Raw genomic sequence first — 27,547 nt, forward strand, 5'->3', positions numbered from 1 at the left:
GGGAGGAGGGGTCGTTCCCAAGGGGAACCCTAACCCGTCATCTTGTTAATCTATCCATGGGAGGAGGGGTCGTTCCCAAGGGGAACCCTAACCCGTCATCTTGTTAATCTATCCATGGGAGGAGGGGTCGTTCCCAAGGGGAACCCTAACCCGTCATCTTGTTAATCTATCCATGGGAGGAGGGGTCGTTCCCAAGGGGAACCCTAACCCGTCATCTTGTTAATCTATCCATGGGAGGAGGGGTCGTTCCCAAGGGGAACCCTAACCCGTCATCTTGTTAATCTATCCATGGGAGGAGGGGTCGTTCCCAAGGGGAACCCTAACCCGTCATCTTGTTAATCTATCCATGGGAGGAGGGGTCGTTCCCAAGGGGAACCCTAACCCGTCATCTTGTTAATCTATCCATGGGAGGAGGGGTCGTTCCCAAGGGGAACCCTAACCCGTCATCTTGTTAATCTATCCATGGGAGGAGGGGTCGTTCCCAAGGGGAACCCTAACCCGTCATCTTGTTAATCTATCCATGGGAGGAGGGGTCGTTCCCAAAGGGGAACCCTAACCCGTCATCTTGTTAATCTATCCATGGGAGGAGGGGTCGTTCCCAAGGGGAACCCTAACCCGTCATCTTGTTAATCTATCCATGGGAGGAGGGGTCGTTCCCAAGGGGAACCCTAACCCGTCATCTTGTTAATCTATCCATGGGAGGAGGGGTCGTTCCCAAAGGGGAACCCTAACCCGTCATCTTGTTAATCTATCCATGGGAGGAGGGGTCGTTCCCAAGGGGAACCCTAACCCGTCATCTTGTTAATCTATCCATGGGAGGAGGGGTCGTTCCCAAAGGGGAACCCTAACCCGTCATCTTGTTAATCTATCCATGGGAGGAGGGGTCGTTCCCAAGGGGAACCCTAACCCGTCATCTTGTTAATCTATCCATGGGAGGAGGGGTCGTTCCCAAGGGGAACCCTAACCCGTCATCTTGTTAATCTATCCATGGGAGGAGGGGTCGTTCCCAAGGGGAACCCTAACCCGTCATCTTGTTAATCTATCCATGGGAGGAGGGGTCGTTCCCAAGGGGAACCCTAACCCGTCATCTTGTTAATCTATCCATGGGAGGAGGGGTCGTTCCCAAGGGGAACCCTAACCCGTCATCTTGTTAATCTATCCATGGGAGGAGGGGTCGTTCCCAAGGGGAACCCTAACCCGTCATCTTGTTAATCTATCCATGGGAGGAGGGGTCGTTCCCAAGGGGAACCCTAACCCGTCATCTTGTTAATCTATCCATGGGAGGAGGGGTCGTTCCCAAGGGGAACCCTAACCCGTCATCTTGTTAATCTATCCATGGGAGGAGGGGTCGTTCCCAAGGGGAACCCTAACCCGTCATCTTGTTAATCTATCCATGGGAGGAGGGGTCGTTCCCAAGGGGAACCCTAACCCGTCATCTTGTTAATCTATCCATGGGAGGAGGGGTCGTTCCCAAGGGGAACCCTAACCCGTCATCTTGTTAATCTATCCATGGGAGGAGGGGTCGTTCCCAAGGGGAACCCTAACCCGTCATCTTGTTAATCTATCCATGGGAGGAGGGGTCGTTCTATCCAAGGGGAACCCTAACCCGTCATCTTGTTAATCTATCCATGGGAGGAGGGGTCGTTCCCAAGGGGAACCCTAACCCGTCATCTTGTTAATCTATCCATGGGAGGAGGGGTCGTTCCCAAGGGGAACCCTAACCCGTCATCTTGTTAATCTATCCATGGGAGGAGGGGTCGTTCCCAAGGGGAACCCTAACCCGTCATCTTGTTAATCTATCCATGGGAGGAGGGGTCGTTCCCAAGGGGAACCCTAACCCGTCATCTTGTTAATCTATCCATGGGAGGAGGGGTCGTTCCCAAGGGGAACCCTAACCCGTCATCTTGTTAATCTATCCATGGGAGGAGGGGTCGTTCCCAAGGGGAACCCTAACCCGTCATCTTGTTAATCTATCCATGGGAGGAGGGGTCGTTCCCAAGGGGAACCCTAACCCGTCATCTTGTTAATCTATCCATGGGAGGAGGGGTCGTTCCCAAGGGGAACCCTAACCCGTCATCTTGTTAATCTATCCATGGGAGGAGGGGTCGTTCCCAAGGGGAACCCTAACCCGTCATCTTGTTAATCTATCCATGGGAGGAGGGGTCGTTCCCAAGGGGAACCCTAACCCGTCATCTTGTTAATCTATCCATGGGAGGAGGGGTCGTTCCCAAGGGGAACCCTAACCCGTCATCTTGTTAATCTATCCATGGGAGGAGGGGTCGTTCCCAAGGGGAACCCTAACCCGTCATCTTGTTAATCTATCCATGGGAGGAGGGGTCGTTCCCAAGGGGAACCCTAACCCGTCATCTTGTTAATCTATCCATGGGAGGAGGGGTCGTTCCCAAGGGGAACCCTAACCCGTCATCTTGTTAATCTATCCATGGGAGGAGGGGTCGTTCCCAAGGGGAACCCTAACCCGTCATCTTGTTAATCTATCCATGGGAGGAGGGGTCGTTCCCAAGGGGAACCCTAACCCGTCATCTTGTTAATCTATCCATGGGAGGAGGGGTCGTTCCCAAGGGGAACCCTAACCCGTCATCTTGTTAATCTATCCATGGGAGGAGGGGTCGTTCCCAAGGGGAACCCTAACCCGTCATCTTGTTAATCTATCCATGGGAGGAGGGGTCGTTCCCAAGGGGAACCCTAACCCGTCATCTTGTTAATCTATCCATGGGAGGAGGGGTCGTTCCCAAGGGGAACCCTAACCCGTCATCTTGTTAATCTATCCATGGGAGGAGGGGTCGTTCCCAAGGGGAACCCTAACCCGTCATCTTGTTAATCTATCCATGGGAGGAGGGGTCGTTCCCAAGGGGAACCCTAACCCGTCATCTTGTTAATCTATCCATGGGAGGAGGGGTCGTTCCCAAAGGGGAACCCTAACCCGTCATCTTGTTAATCTATCCATGGGAGGAGGGGTCGTTCCCAAGGGGAACCCTAACCCGTCATCTTGTTAATCTATCCATGGGAGGAGGGGTCGTTCCCAAGGGGAACCCTAACCCGTCATCTTGTTAATCTATCCATGGGAGGAGGGGTCGTTCCCAAGGGGAACCCTAACCCGTCATCTTGTTAATCTATCCATGGGAGGAGGGGTCGTTCCCAAGGGGAACCCTAACCCGTCATCTTGTTAATCTATCCATGGGAGGAGGGGTCGTTCCCAAGGGGAACCCTAACCCGTCATCTTGTTAATCTATCCATGGGAGGAGGGGTCGTTCCCAAGGGGAACCCTAACCCGTCATCTTGTTAATCTATCCATGGGAGGAGGGGTCGTTCCCAAAGGGGAACCCTAACCCGTCATCTTGTTAATCTATCCATGGGAGGAGGGGTCGTTCCCAAGGGGAACCCTAACCCGTCATCTTGTTAATCTATCCATGGGAGGAGGGGTCGTTCCCAAGGGGAACCCTAACCCGTCATCTTGTTAATCTATCCATGGGAGGAGGGGTCGTTCCCAAGGGGAACCCTAACCCGTCATCTTGTTAATCTATCCATGGGAGGAGGGGTCGTTCCCAAGGGGAACCCTAACCCGTCATCTTGTTAATCTATCCATGGGAGGAGGGGTCGTTCCCAAGGGGAACCCTAACCCGTCATCTTGTTAATCTATCCATGGGAGGAGGGGTCGTTCCCAAGGGGAACCCTAACCCGTCATCTTGTTAATCTATCCATGGGAGGAGGGGTCGTTCCCAAGGGGAACCCTAACCCGTCATCTTGTTAATCTATCCATGGGAGGAGGGGTCGTTCCCAAGGGGAACCCTAACCCGTCATCTTGTTAATCTATCCATGGGAGGAGGGGTCGTTCCCAAGGGGAACCCTAACCCGTCATCTTGTTAATCTATCCATGGGAGGAGGGGTCGTTCCCAAGGGGAACCCTAACCCGTCATCTTGTTAATCTATCCATGGGAGGAGGGGTCGTTCCCAAGGGGAACCCTAACCCGTCATCTTGTTAATCTATCCATGGGAGGAGGGGTCGTTCCCAAGGGGAACCCTAACCCGTCATCTTGTTAATCTATCCATGGGAGGAGGGGTCGTTCCCAAGGGGAACCCTAACCCGTCATCTTGTTAATCTATCCATGGGAGGAGGGGTCGTTCCCAAGGGGAACCCTAACCCGTCATCTTGTTAATCTATCCATGGGAGGAGGGGTCGTTCCCAAGGGGAACCCTAACCCGTCATCTTGTTAATCTATCCATGGGAGGAGGGGTCGTTCCCAAAGCGGAACCCTAACCCGTCATCTTGTTAATCTATCCATGGGAGGAGGGGTCGTTCCCAAGGGGAACCCTAACCCGTCATCTTGTTAATCTATCCATGGGAGGAGGGGTCGTTCCCAAGGGGAACCCTAACCCGTCATCTTGTTAATCTATCCATGGGAGGAGGGGTCGTTCCCAAGGGGAACCCTAACCCGTCATCTTGTTAATCTATCCATGGGAGGAGGGGTCGTTCCCAAGGGGAACCCTAACCCGTCATCTTGTTAATCTATCCATGGGAGGAGGGGTCGTTCCCAAGGGGAACCCTAACCCGTCATCTTGTTAATCTATCCATGGGAGGAGGGGTCGTTCCCAAGGGGAACCCTAACCCGTCATCTTGTTAATCTATCCATGGGAGGAGGGGTCGTTCCCAAGGGGAACCCTAACCCGTCATCTTGTTAATCTATCCATGGGAGGAGGGGTCGTTCCCAAGGGGAACCCTAACCCGTCATCTTGTTAATCTATCCATGGGAGGAGGGGTCGTTCCCAAGGGGAACCCTAACCCGTCATCTTGTTAATCTATCCATGGGAGGAGGGGTCGTTCCCAAGGGGAACCCTAACCCGTCATCTTGTTAATCTATCCATGGGAGGAGGGGTCGTTCCCAAGGGGAACCCTAACCCGTCATCTTGTTAATCTATCCATGGGAGGAGGGGTCGTTCCCAAGGGGAACCCTAACCCGTCATCTTGTTAATCTATCCATGGGAGGAGGGGTCGTTCCCAAGGGGAACCCTAACCCGTCATCTTGTTAATCTATCCATGGGAGGAGGGGTCGTTCCCAAGGGGAACCCTAACCCGTCATCTTGTTAATCTATCCATGGGAGGAGGGGTCGTTCCCAAGGGGAACCCTAACCCGTCATCTTGTTAATCTATCCATGGGAGGAGGGGGTCGTTCCCATGGGAAGTTCCCAAGGGGAACCCTAACCCGTCATCTTGTTAATCTATCCATGGGAGGAGGGGTCGTTCCCAAGGGGAACCCTAACCCGTCATCTTGTTAATCTATCCATGGGAGGAGGGGTCGTTCCCAAGGGGAACCCTAACCCGTCATCTTGTTAATCTATCCATGGGAGGAGGGGTCGTTCCCAAGGGGAACCCTAACCCGTCATCTTGTTAATCTATCCATGGGAGGAGGGGTCGTTCCCAAGGGGAACCCTAACCCGTCATCTTGTTAATCTATCCATGGGAGGAGGGGTCGTTCCCAAAGCGGAACCCTAACCCGTCATCTTGTTAATCTATCCATGGGAGGAGGGGTCGTTCCCAAGGGGAACCCTAACCCGTCATCTTGTTAATCTATCCATGGGAGGAGGGGTCGTTCCCAAGGGGAACCCTAACCCGTCATCTTGTTAATCTATCCATGGGAGGAGGGGTCGTTCCCAAGGGGAACCCTAACCCGTCATCTTGTTAATCTATCCATGGGAGGAGGGGTCGTTCCCAAGGGGAACCCTAACCCGTCATCTTGTTAATCTATCCATGGGAGGAGGGGTCGTTCCCAAGGGGAACCCTAACCCGTCATCTTGTTAATCTATCCATGGGAGGAGGGGTCGTTCCCAAGGGGAACCCTAACCCGTCATCTTGTTAATCTATCCATGGGAGGAGGGGTCGTTCCCAAGGGGAACCCTAACCCGTCATCTTGTTAATCTATCCATGGGAGGAGGGGTCGTTCCCAAGGGGAACCCTAACCCGTCATCTTGTTAATCTATCCATGGGAGGAGGGGTCGTTCCCAAGGGGAACCCTAACCCGTCATCTTGTTAATCTATCCATGGGAGGAGGGGTCGTTCCCAAAGGGGAACCCTAACCCGTCATCTTGTTAATCTATCCATGGGAGGAGGGGTCGTTCCCAAAGCGGAACCCTAACCCGTCATCTTGTTAATCTATCCATGGGAGGAGGGGTCGTTCCCAAAGCGGAACCCTAACCCGTCATCTTGTTAATCTATCCATGGGAGGAGGGGTCGTTCCCAAAGCGGAACCCTAACCCGTCATCTTGTTAATCTATCCATGGGAGGAGGGGTCGTTCCCAAAGCGGAACCCTAACCCGTCATCTTGTTAATCTATCCATGGGAGGAGGGGTCGTTCCCAAGGGGAACCCTAACCCGTCATCTTGTTAATCTATCCATGGGAGGAGGGGTCGTTCCCAAGGGGAACCCTAACCCGTCATCTTGTTAATCTATCCATGGGAGGAGGGGTCGTTCCCAAAGGGAACCCTAACCCGTCATCTTGTTAATCTATCCATGGGAGGAGGGGTCGTTCCCAAAGGGGAACCCTAACCCGTCATCTTGTTAATCTATCCATGGGAGGAGGGGTCGTTCCCAAGGGGAACCCTAACCCGTCATCTTGTTAATCTATCCATGGGAGGAGGGGTCGTTCCCAAGGGGAACCCTAACCCGTCATCTTGTTAATCTATCCATGGGAGGAGGGGTCGTTCCCAAGGGGAACCCTAACCCGTCATCTTGTTAATCTATCCATGGGAGGAGGGGTCGTTCCCAAAGCGGAACCCTAACCCGTCATCTTGTTAATCTATCCATGGGAGGAGGGGTCGTTCCCAAGGGGAACCCTAACCCGTCATCTTGTTAATCTATCCATGGGAGGAGGGGTCGTTCCCAAGGGGAACCCTAACCCGTCATCTTGTTAATCTATCCATGGGAGGAGGGGTCGTTCCCAAGGGGAACCCTAACCCGTCATCTTGTTAATCTATCCATGGGAGGAGGGGTCGTTCCCAAGGGGAACCCTAACCCGTCATCTTGTTAATCTATCCATGGGAGGAGGGGTCGTTCCCAAAGCGGAACCCTAACCCGTCATCTTGTTAATCTATCCATGGGAGGAGGGGTCGTTCCCAAGGGGAACCCTAACCCGTCATCTTGTTAATCTATCCATGGGAGGAGGGGTCGTTCCCAAGGGGAACCCTAACCCGTCATCTTGTTAATCTATCCATGGGAGGAGGGGTCGTTCCCAAGGGGAACCCTAACCCGTCATCTTGTTAATCTATCCATGGGAGGAGGGGTCGTTCCCAAGGGGAACCCTAACCCGTCATCTTGTTAATCTATCCATGGGAGGAGGGGTCGTTCCCAAGGGGAACCCTAACCCGTCATCTTGTTAATCTATCCATGGGAGGAGGGGTCGTTCCCAAGGGGAACCCTAACCCGTCATCTTGTTAATCTATCCATGGGAGGAGGGGTCGTTCCCAAGGGGAACCCTAACCCGTCATCTTGTTAATCTATCCATGGGAGGAGGGGTCGTTCCCAAGGGGAACCCTAACCCGTCATCTTGTTAATCTATCCATGGGAGGAGGGGTCGTTCCCAAGGGGAACCCTAACCCGTCATCTTGTTAATCTATCCATGGGAGGAGGGGTCGTTCCCAAAGCGGAACCCTAACCCGTCATCTTGTTAATCTATCCATGGGAGGAGGGGTCGTTCCCAAAGCGGAACCCTAACCCGTCATCTTGTTAATCTATCCATGGGAGGAGGGGTCGTTCCCAAAGCGGAACCCTAACCCGTCATCTTGTTAATCTATCCATGGGAGGAGGGGTCGTTCCCAAAGCGGAACCCTAACCCGTCATCTTGTTAATCTATCCATGGGAGGAGGGGTCGTTCCCAAAGCGGAACCCTAACCCGTCATCTTGTTAATCTATCCATGGGAGGAGGGGTCGTTCCCAAGGGGAACCCTAACCCGTCATCTTGTTAATCTATCCATGGGAGGAGGGGTCGTTCCCAAGGGGAACCCTAACCCGTCATCTTGTTAATCTATCCATGGGAGGAGGGGTCGTTCCCAAAGGGAACCCTAACCCGTCATCTTGTTAATCTATCCATGGGAGGAGGGGTCGTTCCCAAAGGGGAACCCTAACCCGTCATCTTGTTAATCTATCCATGGGAGGAGGGGTCGTTCCCAAGCGGAACCCTAACCCGTCATCTTGTTAATCTATCCATGGGAGGAGGGGTCGTTCCCAAGCGGAACCCTAACCCGTCATCTTGTTAATCTATCCATGGGAGGAGGGGTCGTTCCCAAGCGGAACCCTAACCCGTCATCTTGTTAATCTATCCATGGGAGGAGGGGTCGTTCCCAAGGGGAACCCTAACCCGTCATCTTGTTAATCTATCCATGGGAGGAGGGGTCGTTCCCAAAGCGGAACCCTAACCCGTCATCTTGTTAATCTATCCATGGGAGGAGGGGTCGTTCCCAAGGGGAACCCTAACCCGTCATCTTGTTAATCTATCCATGGGAGGAGGGGTCGTTCCCAAAGCGGAACCCTAACCCGTCATCTTGTTAATCTATCATGTCCGATTTCAAAAATGCTTTAAAGCGAAAGCACAACATATGATTATGTTACGTCATAGCCAAGTCAAAAAAAACACACAGCCATTTTCCCAGTCAAAAATAGGAGTCACAAAAAGGCAGAAAAATAGATAAAAGTAATCATTAACCTTTGATGATCTTCATCAGATGACACGCAATACATGTGTGTTTTGTTCGATAATGTGCATATTTATATCCAAAAATCTCAGTTTACATTGGCGTGTTACGTGCAGTAATGTTTTGATTGATTGAGATATCAGCTGATGTACGAAGGGCTATATAAAAAAATAAATAAATAAATAAATTTGATTTGATTTGATTCCAAAACATCCGGTGATTTTGCAGATAGCCACATCAAATCCCAGAAATACTCATAATTAACATTGATAAAATATACAAGTGTTATTCACATAATTAATGATAGACTTCTCCTTAATGCAACCGCTGTGTCAGATTTCAAAAAACCTTTACGGAAAAAGCATAATCTGAGAACGGCGCTCAGAACCCAAAACAGCCAAAGAAATATCCGCCATGTTGGAGTCAACAGAAGTTAGAAATAACATTATAAATACTCACTTACCTTTGATGATCTTCTTCAGAAGGCACTCCCAGGAATCCCAGTTCAACAATTAAATGACTGATTTGTTCCATAAAGTCCATAATTTATGTCCAAATAGCCACTTGTTGTTAACGTGTTCAGGCCCGTAATCCATCTTCATGAGGCGCGAGCAGACAAAAACTCTAAAAGTTCCGTTACAGGTCGTAGAAACATGTCAAGCGATGTATGGAATCAATCTTTAGGATGTTTTTAACATAAATCATCAATAATGTTCCAACCGGAGAATTCCATTGTCTGTAGAAAAGCACTGGAACGAGAGCAAACTCTGTCGTGAGCGCGCGTCACAAGCCTGAGACACTCTGCCAGACCCATGACTCATTCAACTCCCATTCCCTCCTCCTTTATAGCATAAGCAAAATAAGTTTCTAAAGACGGTTGACATCTAGTGGATGTGCAACTTGACCTCATAGGCACTGTGTATTCGGTAGTTCAAGCTTTGAATTAACTACAAGCCTCAGATTTCCCACTTCCTGGTTGGATTTTTCTCAGGTTTCCCCTGCCATATGAGTTCTGTTATACTCACAGACATCATTCAAACCATTTTAGAAACTTCAGAGTGTTTTCTATCCAATAATAATATGCATATATTAGCATTTGGGGCTGAGTAGGAGGCAGTTCACTCTGGGTACGCTATTCATCCAAAAAATAAAATGCTGCCCCCTATCCCAAACAGGTTCCTCTGAATTGTGGAGACTAACACCAGGGGCTGATGATTTTTCTAGAATAGTGGCCAATTCATTTATGTAAATATTGAAGAGTGCAGGGCTCAGATTGCAACCCTGGCGAAGGCCCCGCCCCTGGTTAAAGAATTCTGTTATTTTCTTGCCAATTTTTATGCTGCACGTTTTGCCGGTAGACATTGATTGAATTATGTCTTGTGTTTTACCCCCACAACACTTTCAATAACTTTGTAGAACAGTCCTGTATGCCAAATAGAATCAAATGCTTTTTGGAAGTCGATAAAGCAAGTGTATATTTTGGTATTATTTTGGTGGACTTGTTTATCAATCAGGGTGTGTAGAGTGTAAATATGATCAGTCGTACCATGTTTTGGTATAAATCCAATTTGACTTTTACTCAAGACATTGGGCTTATTAAGGAAGTTTAGAACTCTTACATTTATAATACTACAGAAAACCTTTCCCAGGTTACTGTTCACACAAAGGCCTCTGTAATTGCTAGGGTCAAATTTGTCTCCGTTCTTAAAGATTGGGGTTATGAGTCTTTGATTCCAGATGTCAGGGAAATAACCTACACTCAGGTTCAAACTTAAACAGCTTTAATATAGCCAAATGACATTTTTCACTAGTGAATTTGAGCTTTTTATTTAGGATGCCATCAGGTCTGCATGCCTTTTTATATTTGAGGGCCTGAAGTTTCTTGTAGAGCTCCTGGTCAGTAATAGTTTAGTTTCTTATAGAGCTCCTGGTCAGTAATAGTTTAGTGTCTTATAGAGCTCCTGGTCAGTAATAGTTTAGTTTCTTATAGAGCTCCTGGTCAGTAATAGTTTAGTTTCTTATAGAGCTCCTGGTCAGTAATAGTTTAGTTTCTTATAGAGCTCCTGGTCAGTACTAGTTTAGTTTCTTATAGAGCTCGTGGTCAGTAATCGTTTAGTTTCTTATAGAGCTCCTGGTCAGTAATAGTTTATTGTCTTATAGAGCTCCTGGTCAGTAATAGTTTAGTTTCTTATAGAGCTCCTGTTCAGTAATAGTTTAGTTTCTTATAGAGCTCCTGGTCAGTAATAGTTTAGTTTCTTATAGAGCTCCTGTTCAGTAATAGTTTAGTTTCTTATAGAGCTCCTGTTCAGTAATAGTTTAGTTTCTTATAGAGCTCCTGGTCAGTAATAGTTTAGTTTCTTATAGAGCTCCTGGTCAGTAATAGTTTAGTTTCTTATAGAGCTCCTGGTCAGTAATAGTTTAGTTTCTTATAGAGCTCCTGGTCAGTAATAGTTTAGTTTCTTATAGAGCTCCTGGTCAGTACTAGTTTAGTTTCTTATAGAGCTCGTGGTCAGTAATCGTTTAGTTTCTTATAGAGCTCCTGGTCAGTAATAGTTTATTGTCTTATAGAGCTCCTGGTCAGTAATAGTTTAGTTTCTTATAGAGCTCCTGGTCAGTAATAGTTTAGTTTCTTATAGAGCTCCTAGTCAGTAATAGTTTAGTTTCTTATAGAGCTCCTGGTCAGTAATAGTTTAGTTTCTTATAGAGCTCCTGGTCGGTAATAGTTTAGTTTCTTATAGAGCTCCTGGTCAGTAATAGTTTAGTTTCTTATAGAGCTCCTGGTCAGTAATAGTTTAGTTTCTTATAGAGCTCCTGGTCAGTAATAGTTTAGTTTCTTATAGAGCTCCTGGTCAGTAATAGTTTAGTTTCTTATAGAGCTCCTGGTCAGTACTAGTTTAGTTTCTTATAGAGCTCGTGGTCAGTAATCGTTTAGTTTCTTATAGAGCTCCTGGTCAGTAATAGTTTATTGTCTTATAGAGCTCCTGGTCAGTAATAGTTTAGTTTCTTATAGAGCTCCTGGTCAGTAATAGTTTAGTTTCTTATAGAGCTCCTAGTCAGTAATAGTTTAGTTTCTTATAGAGCTCCTGGTCAGTAATAGTTTAGTTTCTTATAGAGCTCCTGGTCGGTAATAGTTTAGTTTCTTATAGAGCTCCTGGTCAGTAATAGTTTAGTTTCTTATAGAGCTCCTGGTCAGTAATAGTTTAGTTTCTTATAGAGCTCCTGGTCAGTAATAGTTTAGTTTCTTATAGAGCTCCTGGTCAGTAATAGTTTAGTTTCTTATAGAGCTCCTGGTCAGTAATAGTTTAGTGTCGTATAGAGCTCCTGGTCAGTAATAGTTTAGTTTCTTATAGAGCTCCTGGTCAGTAATAGTTTAGTGTCTTATAGAGCTCCTGGTCAGTAATAGTTTAGTTTCTTATAGAGCTCCTGGTCAGTAATAGTTTAGTTTCTTATAGAGCTCCTGGTCAGTAATAGTTTAGTTTCTTATAGAGCTCCTGGTCAGTAATAGTTTAGTTTCTTATAGAGCTCCTGGTCAGTAATAGTTTAGTTTCTTATAGAGCTCCTGGTCAGTAATAGTTTAGTTTGTTATAGAGCTCCTGGTCGGTAATAGTTTAGTTTCTTATAGAGCTCCTGGTCAGTAATAGTTTAGTTTCTTATAGAGCTCCTGGTCAGTAATAGTTTAGTTTCTTATAGAGCTCCTGGTCAGTAATAGTTTAGTTTCTTATAGAGCTCCTGGTCAGTAATAGTTTAGTTTCTTATAGAGCTCCTGGTCAGTAATAGTTTAGTTTGTTATAGAGCTCCTGGTCGGTAATAGTTTAGTTTCTTATAGAGCTCCTGGTCAGTAATAGTTTAGTTTCTTATAGAGCTCCTGGTCAGTAATAGTTTAGTTTCTTATAGAGCTCCTGGTCAGTAATAGTTTAGTTTCCTATAGGGCTCCTGGTCAGTAATAGTTTAGTTTCTTATAGAGCTCCTGGTCAGTAATAGTTTAGTTTCTTATAGAGCTCCTGGTCAGTAATGGGGGAGTCCAGTGGATGTTGGTTGTCCTTTATAGCTTTTTCCAATCCATTCAACTTCTCATGAATTTGATGTTGTACAGTGTTGTAAATGGGTTGTCCATATGTCACCATTTTATATCACTAATTCCTATTGTTTAGATTTGTTTTTCCAATTTTGCCAGAAGTTGTTTGTGTTTATGGACTCCTCAATTTGTCAGCTGCTTGCTGTTGTACTGTGCTTTTTTGGTTCTGAGTGTACGTTTATAGAGTTTTAAAGTCTCACAGTAATGAAGGCGTAATTCACCATTATTTGGGTCTCTGTGCTTTTGGTTGGATACTGTTTTTTCCTTATAATTTTACAATCTGCATCAAACCATCAAACCACATACAAATAATTAAAATCCAGACAGAAAATATTTACACCATAAGCAATCTAATATCACACAGTCAAAACTCTCCGTTGTTTAGTTAAGTTCACCATTCTGCGATTCTCACTGTTAATCTGTGGTCGTTTTTCTTTTTAATAAATCAATTTCAGTTGTTCTTATGAGGAACAACGTAATTTGGCTGTGATCAGACAGAGGTGTTAGTGGCTTGACAGTGATTGAGCTGAGAGAGAAAGGGTCAATGTCTGTGATCATATTGTCTACTGTACTGTGGCCAAGAGGTGAGCAGTAGGTGAATCTCCCCAAAGAGTCCCCACGTAACCTACCATTGACAAAGTACAGACCCAGGCTTCGACAGAGCTGCAACAGATCCCTTCTGTTGTTGTTGACGGTGCTGTCACTGTTGTTTCTGGGGGGGATTATGGGAGAGATTAAGACAGTTAGAGACAGTATGGCTTGTAATGAAGCTGTCCCCTCGTGTGGTCTGTCACTGTTGTTTCTATGGGGGAGATTAAGACAGTTAGAGACAGTATGGCCTGTAATAAAGCTGTCCCCTCATCTGGTCGTTAGATCAGGTAGTGTTCCTGTGCGCGAATTTGTGTTCCCTGGGCCTGGAAATGGCACGTCTCTTCCTCAAGGGTGGGGGAGATCTCCTCTGTAATTTGGGGATTCTGAGGCGGGGGGGGGGTCTCCTCTGAGTAATATGGGGTTTCTGAGGGGGGGAGATCTCCTCTGAGTAATATGGGGTTTCTGAGGGGGGGAGAGATCTCCTCTGAGTAATATGGGGTTTCTGGGGGGGAGATCTCCTCTGAGTCATATGGGGATTCTGAGGGGGGGGGAGATCTCCTCTGAGTAATATGGGGTTTCTGGGGGGGGGGGGGGGAGATCTCCTCTGAGTAATATGGGGTTTCTGAGGGGGGGGGGGGGGAGATCTCCTCTGAGTAACATGGGGATTCTGAGGGGGGGGGGAGATCTCCTCTGAGTAATATGGGGATTCTCAGGGGGGGGGGGGGAGATCTCCTCTGAGTAACATGGGGATTCTGAGGGGGGGGGGAGATCTCCTCTGAGTAACATGGGGATTCTGAGGGGGGGGGGGGGGGGGGGATCTCCTCTGAGTAATATGGGGATTCTGAGGGGGGGGGGGAGATCTCCTCTGAGTAACATGGGGTTTCTGGGGGATATATATTTCACAACACATCTTTTTCTGTCAATACAAGTTGTTTTTTCTCCTACACCTCTCTGACACCTCTCTGACACCTCTCCTACACCTCTCTGACACCTCTCCTACACCTCTCCTACACCTCTCTGACACCTCTCCTACACCTCTCCTAGACCTCTCCTACACCTCTCCTACACCTCTCTGACACCTCTCTGACACCTCTCCTACACCTCTCTGACACCTCTCTGACACCTCTCCTACACCTCTCCTACACCTCTCTGACACCTCTCTGACACCTCTCCTACACCTCTCCTATACCTCTCCTACACCTCTCCTACACCTCTCCTATACCTCTCCTACACCTCTCTGACACCTCTCTGACACCTCTCTGACACCTCTCTGACACCTCTCTGACATCTCTCCTACACATCTCCTATACCTCTCCTACACCTCTCCTACACCTCTCTGACACCTCTCTGACACCTCTCCTACACCACTCCTACACCTCTCCTACACCTCTCTGACACCTCTCCTACACCTCTCTGACACCTCTCCTATACCTCTCCTACAACTCTCCTACACCTCTCTGACACCTCTCCTACACCTCTCTGACACCTCTCATACACCTCTCTGACATCTCTCCTACACATCTCCTATACCTCTCCTACACCTCTCCTACACCTCTCTGACATCTCTCCTACACATCTCCTATACCTCTCCTACACCTCTCCTACACCTCTCTGACACCTCTCTGACACCTCTCTGACACTTCTCTGACACCTCTCTGACACCTCTCCTACACCTCTCTGACATCTCTCCTACACATCTCCTATACCTCTCCTACACCTCTCCTACACCTCTCTGACACCTCTCCTACACATCTCCTACACCTTTCCTACACCTCTCTGACACCTCTCTGACACCTCTCTGACACCTCTCCTACACATCTCCTACACCTCTCCTACACCTCTCCTACACCTCTCTGACATCTCTCCTACACCTCTCCTACATCTCTCCGACATCTCTCCTACACCTCTCCTACACAGGATGTTGGCATCCTGTGACGGTGCCACGTTGAGTGTCACTGAGCTCTTCAGTAAGGGCCATTCTACTGCCAGTGCAACAGATACATCCATTAATTAGAAGGGGTGTCCACATACTGCTGTATATGTAATGCACCTGTACTATCACTAAGCAAACTAAACAGATTGACAACAAATGTCAATGAGATTTGTACGTTTAAGTGAATTGGACCAGCATCATGCTCTTATAAGGATTCAAAATGTAATTAGTATTTTTGAGGAAATAGTATGGTGTAAAACATGTATAGTTTTCTTTGGGAATGTAGTGAAGTTAAAGTAATATATATTACTATATAAATAGTAAAGTACAGATACCCCCCCCCCCCCCCCCCCCACCTCAAAAAAATACTTCAGTAGTTTTACTTTACGCCACTGGTTAGGAGGAGGGGGAGTGGTTGGAGAGGTGGGGAGAAAGGGAGGGGAGGACACCTGTCTGTGTCTGTCAGAGAGGGTGGGGAGCTGAGATAAGTGTCATGTTCTCTCCTCCGCCCCCACATTCCTCTACCTGACATGGGGCCACCGGTTATGTGTCCCGCAGCAGATTAGTCTGGGAGGGAGGGAGGGAGGGAGGGAGGGAGGGAGGGAGAGGGAGGGAGGGAGGGAGGGAGGGAGGGAGGGAGAGAGAGAGAGAGAGAGAGAGAGAGAGAGAGAGAGAGAGAGAGAGAGAGAGAGAGAGAGAGAGAGAGAGAGAGACGGAGCCCTATTCCCTGTGCCCTATTCCCTGTGCCCTGTTCCCTGTGCCCTGTTCCCTGTCCCTGTGCCCTATTCCCTGTGCCCTATTCACTGTGTCCTATTCCCTGTGCCCTGTTCCCTGTGCCCTGTGCCCTATTCCCTGTGCCCTGTTCCCTGTGCCCTGTGCCCTGTTCCCTGTTCCCTGCAACAGTCTATGTGTTCCCTGTGCCCTGTGCCCTGTTCCCTGTGCCCTATTCCCTGTGCCCTGTTCCCTGTGCCCTGCTCCCTGTGCCCTGTTCCCTGTTCCCCTGTTCCCTGCAACAGTCTATGTGTTCTCCCTGCCCTGTTCCCTGCCTGTCAGGATGTGTGTGTGTCCTCCCTGCCCTGTTCCCTGTTCCCTGCCTGTCAGGATGTCTATGTGTCCTCCCTGCCCTGTTCCCTGTTCCCTGTTCCCTGCAACAGCCTATGTGTTCTCCCTGCCCTGTTCCCTGCCTGTCAGGATGTCTATGTGTCCTCCCTGCCCTGTTCCCTGTTCCCTGCCTGTCAGGATGTCTATGTGTCCTCCCTGCCCTGTTCCCTGTTCCCTGTTCCCTGCAACAGCCTATGTGTTCTCCCTGCCCTGTTCCCTGCCTGTCAGGATGTCTATGTGTCCTCCCTGCCCTGTTCCCTGTTCCCTGTTCCCTGCCTGTCAGAATGTCTATGTGTCCTCCCTGCCCTGTTCCCTGTTCCCTGCCTGTCAGGATGTCTATGTGTCCTCCCTGCCCTGTTCCCTGCCTGTCAGGATGTCTATGTGTCCTCCCTGCCCTGTTCCCTGCCTGTCAGGATGTATATGTGTCCTCCCTGCCCTGTTCCCTGTTCCCTGCCTGTCAGGATGTCTATGTGTCCTCCCTGCCCTGTTCTCTGCCTGTCAGGATGTCTATGTGTCCTCCCTGCCCTGTTCCCTGCCTGTCAGGATGTCTATGTGTCCTCCCTGCCCTGGTCCCTGTTCCCTGCCTGTCAGGATGTCTATGTGTCCTCCCTGCCCTGGTCCCTGTTCCCTGCCTGTCAGGATGTCTATGTGTCCTCCCTGCCCTGTTCTCTGCCTGTCAGGATGTCTATGTGTCCTCCCTGCCCTGTTCCCTGCCTGTCAGGATGTCTATGTGTCCTCCCTGCCCTGTGCCCTGTTCCCTGCCTGTCAGGATGTGTGTGTGTCCTCCCTGCCCTGTTCCCTGCCTGTCAGGATGTGTGTGTGTCCTCCCTGCCCTGGTCCCTGCCTTTCAGGATGTCTATGTGTCCTCCCTGCCCTGTTCCCTGCCTGTCAGGATGTGTGTGTGTCCTCCCTGCCCTGGTCCCTGCCTGTCAGGATGTGTGTGTGACTGCCTCCTCAGCTCCACAAACAACACCTAAGGCTTCCCCCATACCCATGGTCATTACCCATTATTTATTACCCATGGTCCATTACCCATGATGTATTACCCATGATGTATTACCCATGGTCCATTACCCATGATTTATTACCCATGGCCATTACCCATGGTCCATTACCCTTGGTCATTACCCATGATTTATTACCCATGGTCATTACTCATGGCCATTACCCATGGTTCATTACCCATGCTTTATTACCCATGATATTACCCATGATGTATTACCCATGGTCCATGACCCATGATTTATTACCCATGGGCCATCACCCATGATTTGTTACCCATGGTCCATTGCTCATGATTTATTGCCCATGATTTATTACCCATGGTCCATTACATATGATTTATTACCCATGGGCCATTACCCATTATTTATTACCCATGGGCCATTACCCATGATTTATTACCCATGGTCCATTACCCATGATTTATTACCCATGGGCCATTACCCATGATTTATTACCCATGGTCCATTACCCATGATTTATTACCCATGGTACATTACCCATGATATATTACCCATGATTTATTACCCATGGTCCATTACCCATGATTTATTACCCATGGTCATTGCCCATGATATATTACCCATGATTTATTACCCATGGTTCATTACCCATGATTTATTACCCATGGTCATTGCCCATGATTTATTACCCATGGTCCATTACCCATGATTTATTACCCATGGGCCATTACCCATGATTTATTACCCATGGTCCATTACTCATGATTTATTACCCATGATTTATTACCCATGGTCCATTACCCATGATTTATTACCCATGGTCAGTTGTGGAATGTGGAGTGTGGCTAAGGAATCCATAGTTTTACACTGAAACGTGAAGTGTCTCATAAATTAGTAAATAGTATGGAAAACATTATATGTTGTGCATGAGATGACAAAATTAGCCCTCAACATTCAGCAGTCTCTCTACCCGTTACCCTATAATCTACCATATAACCTGCCCTCAACATTCAGCAGTCTCTCTACCCGTTACCCTATAACCTACCCTATATCCTACCCTTTAACCTACCTTATATTCTACCCTACAACCTACCCCAAAACCTACCCTAAAACCTACCGTATAACCTAACATATAACCTACCCTATAACCTACAGTATAACCTACCCTATTTTCTTACCATATAACCTACCCTGTATTCTACCCCATATCCTACCCTATAACCTACCTTATATCCTACCCAAAACCTACCCTATTACCTACCTTATATTCTACCCTATATCCTACCCTAAATCCTACCCTGTAATCTACCCTACCCTATATCCTACCCTGTAATCTACCCTGTTTTTCTACCCTGTATTCTACCCTGTAACCTACCCTATAACCTACCCTACGCCAACTGTCATCTCTCTTCTCCCCTACCCTACTGTCTGTTGATCTGTCATTTATCTGCCCCACTACCCTACTGTCTGTTGATCTGTCATCTCTCTGCCCCACTACCCTACAGTCTGTTGATCTGTCATCTCTCTGCCCCACTACCCTACTATCTGTTGATCTGTCATCTCTCTGCCCCACTACCCTACTGTCTGTTGATCTGTCATCTCTCTGACCCACTACCCTATAGTCTGTTGATCTGTCATCTCTCTGCCCCACTACCCTATAGTCTGTTGATCTGTCATCTCTCTGCCCCACTACCCTACTGTCTGTTGATCTGCTACAACTGCTGGTCGTTGTCTCCCTGATTAAAACAACCTTGATACTGCTGGTCGTTGTCTCCATACTGCTGGCCGTTGTCTCCCTGATTAAAACAGCCTTGAAACTGCTGGTCGTTGTCTCCATACTGCTGGTCGTTGTCTCCATGTTTAAAACAGCCTTGATACTGCTGGTCGTTGTCTCCCTGATTAAAACAGCCTTGATACTGCTGGTCGTTGTCTCCCTGATTAAAACAGCCTTGATACTGCTGGTCGTTGTCTCCCTGATTAAAACAGCCTTGATACTGCTGGCCGTTGTCTCCCTGATTAAAACAGCCTTGATACTGCTGGTCGTTGTCTCCATACTGCTGGTCGTTGTCTCCATGATTAAAACAGCCTTGATACTGCTGGTCGTTGTCTCCATGATGAAAACAGCCTTCATACTGCTGGTCGTTGTCTCCCTGATTAAAACAGCCTTGATACGGCTGGTCGTTGTCTCCACGATTAAAACAGCCTTGATACTGCTAGTCGTTGTCTCCATACTGCTGGTCGTTGTCTCCATACTGCTGGTCGTTGTCTCCATGATTAAAACAGCCTTGATACTGCTAGTCCTTGTCTCCATACTGCTGGTCATTGTCTCCATACTGCTGGTCGTTGTCTCCATACTGCTGGTCGTTGTCTCCATGATTAAAACAGCCTTGATACTGCTGGTCGTTGTCTCCATGCTGCTGGTCGTTGTCTCCAAGCTGCTGGTCGTTGTCTCCATGCTGCTGGTCGTTGTCTCCATGATTAAAACAGCCTTGATACTGCTGGTCGTTGTCTCCATGCTGCTGGTCGTTGTCTCCATGCTGCTGGTCGTTGTCTCCATGCTGCTGGTCGTTGTCTCCATGCTGCTGGTCGTTGTCTCCCTGTTTAAAACAGCCTTGATACTGCTGGTCGTTGTCTCAATACTGCTGGTCGTTGTCTCCCTGTTTAAAACAGCCTTGATACTGCTGGTCGTTGTCTCCATACTGCTGGTCGTTGTCTCCATACTGCTGGTCGTTGTCTCCATGATTAAAACAGCCTTGATACTGCTGGTCGTTGTCTCCATGCTGCTGGTCGTTGTCTCCATGCTGCTGGTCGTTGTCTCCATGCTGCTGGTCGTTGTCTCCCTGTTTAAAACAGCCTTGATACTGCTGGTCGTTGTCTCCATACTGCTGGTCGTTGTCTCCATGCTGCTGGTCGTTGTCTCCATGCTGCTGGTCGTTGTCTCCATGCTGCTGGTCAATGTCTTCATGCTGCTGGTCGTTGTCTCCATACTGCTGGTCGTTGTCTCCATACTGCTGGTCGTTGTCTCCATGATTAAAACAGCCTTGATACTGCTGGTCGTTGTCTCCATGCTGCTGGTCGTTGTCTTCATGCTGCTGGTCGTTGTCTCCATGCTGCTGGTCGTTGTCTCCCTGTTTAAAACAGCCTTGATACTGCTGGTCGTTGTCTCCATACTGCTGGTTGTTGTCTCCATGATTAAAACAGCCTTGATACTGCTGGTCGTTGTCTCCATGCTGCTGGTCGTTGTCTCCATGCTGCTGGTCGTTGTCTCCATGCTGCTGGTCATTGTCTCCATGCTGCTGGTCGTTGTCTCCATGCTGCTGGTCGTTGTCTCCATGCTGCTGGTCGTTGTCTCCCTGTTTAAAACAGCCTTGATACTGCTGGTCGTTGTCTCCATACTGCTGGTCGTTGTCTCCATGATTAAAACAGCCTTGATACTGCTGGTCGTTGTCTCCATGCTGCTGGTCGTTGTCTCCATGCTGCTGGTCGTTGTCTCCATGCTGCTGGTCGTTGTCTCCATGCTGCTGGTCGTTGTCTCCATGCTGCTGGTCGTTGTCTCCCTGTTTAAAACAGCCTTGATACTGCTGGTCGTTGTCTCCATACTGCTGTTCGTTGTCTCCATGATTAAAACAGCCTTGATACTGCTGGTCGTTGTCTCCATGCTGCTGGTCGTTGTCTCCATGCTGCTGGTCGTTGTCTCCATGCTGCTGGTCGTTGTCTCCATGCTGCTGGTCGTTGTCTCCCTGTTTAAAACAGCCTTGATACTGCCGATCATTTTCTCCATGTTTAAAACAGCTTTTTATTTCAAGGATACAGAGATAAACACAGCAGCAATGTCTCACTGTAAACACACACACACACACACACACACACACACACACACACACACACACACACACACACACACACACACACACACACACACACACACACACACACACACACTCACACACACACAACAACAACAACAGGCCTGGTTCTAGTACCTCAGTTGAACAACCAGAGATCTCCATTAACTATAACAGAAGCAGCTGTAATCCTGTTTCCTCACTGGGGAGTCGTGGTGGCTGGCACCTGTAGCTGTGTGGCCTGGGGGTCGTTAGACCTTATCAGCACAACCGTACTGCACTAAACGTTTAATTACAATGGGAGGACATTGGGGTCTGGAGTTACTCTTGGCAGTCTTGCTCCCATTGTCAGACAACACTACTTTTATTCTGCACTGATTGACAGATCAAAGGATATCACCACAGCCTTACTATACTGCCCTGTGTCTATATTACCATAAAACAAGTACTCTACTGCACTGTGTCTATATTACCATAAAACAACTACTCTACTGCCCTGTGTCTATATTACCATAAAACAACTACTCTACTGCCCTGTGTCTATATTACCATAAAACAACTACTCTACTGCCCTGTGTCTATATTACCATAAAACAACTACTCTACTGCCCTGTGTCTATATTACCGTAAAACAACAAAATATACTGTCCTGTGTCTATATTACCATAAAACAACAAAATATACTGTCCTGTGTCTATAATATCATAAAACAACTACTATACTGCACTGTGTCTATATTACCATAAAACAACTACTCTACTGCCCTGTGTCGATATTACCATAAAACAACTACTATACTACCCTGTGTCTATATTACCATAAAACAACTGCTCTACTGCCCTGTGTCTATATTACCATAAAACAACTACTCTACTGCCCTGTCTATATTATCATAAAACAACTACTCTACTGCCCTGTGTCTATATTACCATAAAACAACTACTATACTGCCCTGTCTATATTACCATAAAACAACTACTATACTGCCCTGTCTATATTACCATAAAACAACTACTCTACTGCCCTGTCTATATTACCATAAAACAACTACTATACTGCCCTGTCTATATTACCATAAAACAACTACTCTACTGCCCTGTCTATATTACCATAAAACAACTACTATACTGCCATGTCTATATTACCACAAAACAACTACTATACTGCCCTGTCTATATTACCATAAAACAACTACTCTACTGCCCTGTCTATATTACCATAAAACAACTACTCTACTGCCCTGTCTATATTACCATAAAACACCTACTATACTGCCCTGTCTATATTACCATAAAACAACTACTCTACTGCCCTGTCTATATTACCATAAAACAACTACTATACTGCCATGTCTATATTACCACAAAACAACTACTATACTGCCCTGTCTATATTACCATAAAACAACTACTCTACTGCCCTGTCTATATTACCATAAAACAACTACTATACTGCCCTGTGTCTATATTACCATAAAACAACTACTATACTGCCCTTTCTATATTACAATAAAATTACAGGAAGTGGCGTGCCTAGGATTGCAGTCTCTCTCCCATTGTCTTACCTTAGATAGTATGACACTTTAGTCCACTCTGATTAGTCAGGACTTGAAGGGCATAACAGTGACCCCACCTGAGTGACCCCACCTGTCGGAACTCTGAAGACAATAGTCTTAGAGAAATTATATTGTTGTATGGAGTGCTTCCAATTAAAGGGTTTCTATTGGAGGTAGGATCCTGTTACTATGGAGGTAGGATCCTGTTACTATGGAGGTAGGATCCTGTTACTATGGAGGTAGGATCCTGTTACTATGGAGGTAGGATCCTGTTACTATGGAGGTAGGATGCTGTTACTATGGAGGTAGGATCCTGTTACCATGGAGGTAAGATCTTATTATTATGGAGGTAGGATCCTGTTACTATGGAGGTAGAATCCTGTTACTATGGAGGTAGGATCCTGTTACTATGGAGGTAGGATCTTGTTACTATGGAGGTAGGATGCTGTTACTATGGAGGTAGGATCCTGTTACTATGGAGGTAGGATCTGTTACTATGGAGGTAGGATCCTGTTACTATGGAGGTAGGATGCTGTTACTATGGAGGTAGGATCTTGTTACTATGGAGGTAGAATCCTGTTACTATGGAGGTAGGATCCTGTTACTATGGAGGTAGGATCCTGTTACTAAAGCTCAGGAAACTGACGAGTAGGAATTCGTTTTTGGAGAAAGATTAGAGCAGGTCACTAGAGGTCAACGACCAGAGAAGAACGGAGACTAGCTTGGAGTGACACACAATAATAGTCTGCGTCTGAATAGAGACTCTATATACGGTAAACATAGTGCACTATGATCAGGGCCCATAGGGCTAAGTGATGGGAGTAGGGTGCCATTTGAGACACTAATGAACCCCATGTCACGACTGTTTATTGGTTAACACTGTGAACCCCATGTCACGACTGTTTCTTGGATAACACTGTGAACCCCATGTCACGACTGTTTCTTGGATAACACTGTGAACCCCATGTCACGACTGTTTCTTGGATAACACTGTGAACCCCATGTCATGACTGTTTCTTTGATAACACTGTGAACCCCATGTCACGACTGTTTCTTGGATAACACTGTGAACCCCATGTCATGACTGTTTCTTGGATAACACTGTGAACCCCATGTCACGACTGTTTCTTGGATAACACTGTGAACCCCATGTCACGACTGTTTCTTGGATAACACTGTGAACCCCATGTCACGACTGTTTCTTGGATAACACTGTGAACCCCATGTCACGACTGTTTCTTGGATAACACTGTGAACCCCATGTCACGACTGTTTCTTGGATAACACTGTGAACCCCATGTCACGACTGTTTCTTGGATAACACTGTGAACCGCATGTCACGACTGTTTCTTGTGAACCCCATGTCAAAACTGTTTCTTGGATAACACTGTGAACCCCATGTCACGACTGTTTCTTGGATAACACTGTGAACCGCATGTCATGGGGTGGCAGGGTAGCCTAGTGGTTAGAGCGTTGGACTAGTAAGCTGAAGGTTGCAAGTTCAAACCCCCGAGCTGACAAGGTACAAATCTGTCGTTCTGCCCCTGAGCAAGGCAGTTACTGTTCCTAGGCTGATATTGTAAATAAGAATTTGTTCTTAACTGACTTGCATAGTAAAATAAATGACTGTTTCTTGGTTAACACTGTGAACCCCATGTTTCTTGTGAACCCCATGTCACAACGGTTTCTTGTGAACCCCATGTCACGACTGTTTCTTGTGAACACCGTGTCACGACGATTTCTTGTGAACCCCATGTCATGACTGTTTCTTGTGAACCCCATGTCACGACGGTTTCTTGTGAACCCCATGTCATGACTGTTTCTTGTGAACCCCATGTCACAACGGTTTCTTGTGAACCCCATGTCACGACTGTTTCTTGTGAACCCCATGTCACGACGGTTTCTTGTGAACCCCATGTCACGACTGTTTCTTGTGAACCCCATGTCATGACTGTTTCTTGTGAACCCCATGTCACGACGGTTTCTTGTGAACCCCATGTCACGACTGTTTCTTGTGAACCCCATGTCACGACTGTTTCTTGTGAACCCCATGTCACGACTGTTTCTTGGATAACACTGTGAACCGCATGTCAACCCACTGTTCCTAGGCTGATATTGTAAATAAGAATTTGTTCTTAACTGACTTGCCTAGTAAAATAAATGACTGTTTCTTGGATAACACTGTGAACCCCATGTCACAACTGTTTCTTGGATAACACTGTGAACCCCATGTCACGACGGTTTCTTGTGAACCCCATGTCACGACGGTTTCTTGTGAACCCCATGTCACAAACGGTTTCTTGTGAACCCCATGTCACAACGGTTTCTTGTGAACCCCATGTCACGACTGTTTCTTGTGAACCCCATGTCACGACTGTTTCGTGTGAACCCCATGTCACGACGGTTTCATGTGAACCCCATGTCACGACGGTTTCGTGTGATTATACAGTTTCCATGTTTTTTTTGTTTTCTTCTCTCCTGTCAGAAGACACATTTTTCTTTCTACTCGTTTTTTCTTGGACTTCCAATATGAAACATGGTCTCCATGTGTTTCTCCACTAGATATGACTACGTAGAGATCCGCGATGGGAACAGCGAGAAGGCAGACCTGTTGGGTAAACACTGCAGTAACATCGCCCCTCCAGCCATCATATCCTCAGGCCCTGTCCTCCTCATCAGGTTCGTCTCTGACTACGCTCACCAGGGGGCTGGCTTCTCACTGCGGTATGAGATCTTCAAGACTGGTGAGTCTGATATTCACAATGGCAAAAGTGTACATCATACTAGACAAATACATTAGGACAAATCAACTCTGTCAGGTGTAGAGACACACAACTATGGGTGATATAAACATTTAGGACCAGTTTTGTGGTCATGGATTTCATTTTTTATTTATTTTTATTTCACCTTTATTTAACCAGGTAGACCAGATCATCTTTATTTAACCAGGTAGACCAGATCACCTTTATTTAACCAGGTAGACCAGATCACCTTTATTTAACCAGCTAGGCAAGTTGAGAACACCTTTATTTAACCAGCTAGGCAAGTTGAGAACACCTTTATTTAACCAGGTAGGCTAGTTGAGAACACCTTTATTTAACCAGGTAGGCTAGTTGAGAACACCTTTATTTAACCAGGTAGGCAAGTTGAGAACACCTTTATTTAACCAGCTAGGCAAGTCGAGAACACCTTTATTTAACCAGGTAGGCTAGTTGAGAACACCTTTATTTAACCAGCTAGGCAAGTTGAGAACACCTTTATTTAACCAGGTAGGCTAGTTGAGAACACCTTTATTTAACCAGGTAGGCTAGTTGAGAACACCTTTATTTAACCAGCTAGGCAAGTTGAGAACACCTTTATTTAACCAGGTAGGCTAGTTGAGAACACCTTTATTTAACCAGGTAGGCAAGTTGAGAACACCTTTATTTAACCAGGTAGGCTAGTTGAGAACACCTTTATTTAACCAGGTAGGCAAGTTGAGAACACCTTTATTTAACCAGGTAAGCTAGTTGAGAACACCTTTATTTAACCAGCTAGGCAAGTTGAGAACACCTTTATTTAACCAGCTAGGCAAGTTGAGAACACCTTTATTTAACCAGGTAGGCTAGTTGAGAACACCTTTATTTAACCAGGTAGGCTAGTTGAGAACACCTTTATTTAACCAGGTAGGCAAGTTGAGAACACCTTTATTTAACCAGCTAGGCAAGTTGAGAACACCTTTATTTAACCAGGTAGGCAAGTTGAGAACACCTTTATTTAACCAGCTAGGCAAGTTGAGAACACCTTTATTTAACCAGGTAGGCAAGTTGAGAACACCTTTATTTAACCAGGTAGGCAAGTTGAGAACAAGTTCTCATTTACAATTGCGACCTGGCCAAGATAAAGCAAAGCAGTTCGACACAAACAACAACAAACAACACAAACAACAACACATGGAGTAAAACAAACATACAGTCAATAATACAGTAGAAACAAGTCTATATACGATGTGAGCAAATGAGGTGAGATAAGGGAGGTAAAGGCAAAAAAAAGGCCATGGTGGCAAAGTAAATACAATATAGCAAGTAAAACACTGGAATGGTAGATTTGCAGTTGAAGAATGTGCAAAGTAGAGATAGAAATAATGGAGTGCAAAGGAGCAAAATAAATAAATAAATACAGTAGGGGAAGAGGTAGTTGTTTGGGCTAAATTATAGATGGGCTATGTACAGGTGCAGCAATCTGTGAGCTGCTCTGACAGCTGATCAAGCCTAGTCTTGGAGTAAAAAGGGACTTTCGATGGAGTTGTTCTGGCAGTAGCTAGCTAGACAAATATGTTGGGACATATTGCATCTTCTATTAATAGCTATCCTCTTAAGGAGTATGTCACAACCATCACCCATGTTGTTTTTGAATGTTGTTTAAAGGTTCACAGTCAAGCATTTATTTAAGAAAATATAAAAAACTATTAATCAATCTTCAAGTGTAACCGGTGTGAAATGTCTAGCTAGTTAGCGGTGGTGCTGGTGTAACGGATGTGAAACGGCTAGCTAGTTAGCGGTGGTGCTGGTGTAACGGATGTGAAACGGCTAGCTAGTTAGCGGTGGTGCTGGTGTACCGGATGTGAAACGGCTAGCTAGTTAGCGGTGGTGCTGGTGTAACGGATGTGAAACGGCTAGCTAGTTAGCGGTGGTGCTGGTGTAACGGATGTGAAACGGCTAGCTAGTTAGCGGTGGTGCTGGTGTAACGGATGTGAAACAGCTAGCTAGTTAGCGGTGGTGCTGGTGTAACGGATGTGAAACG

General features: G+C 46.8%; 1 protein-coding gene across 2 annotated transcripts in view; it reads left to right on the forward strand.

Annotated features, from left to right (window-relative positions):
- The window catches only part of LOC139405544 (neuropilin-2-like), a 398,312-nt gene that overhangs the window by 84,033 nt on the left and 286,732 nt on the right, over positions 1–27,547 (forward strand). For both annotated transcript variants that reach the window (XM_071147961.1, XM_071147960.1), the window contains exon 3: positions 25,328–25,509. In XM_071147961.1, the coding sequence (XP_071004062.1) occupies positions 25,328–25,509 (182 nt within the window). The remainder of the gene's footprint in view (positions 1–25,327; positions 25,510–27,547) is intronic.

Source organism: Oncorhynchus clarkii, chromosome 3 (genome assembly GCF_045791955.1).
Source record: "Oncorhynchus clarkii lewisi isolate Uvic-CL-2024 chromosome 3, UVic_Ocla_1.0, whole genome shotgun sequence".
Lineage (NCBI taxonomy): Eukaryota > Metazoa > Chordata > Actinopteri > Salmoniformes > Salmonidae > Oncorhynchus > Oncorhynchus clarkii.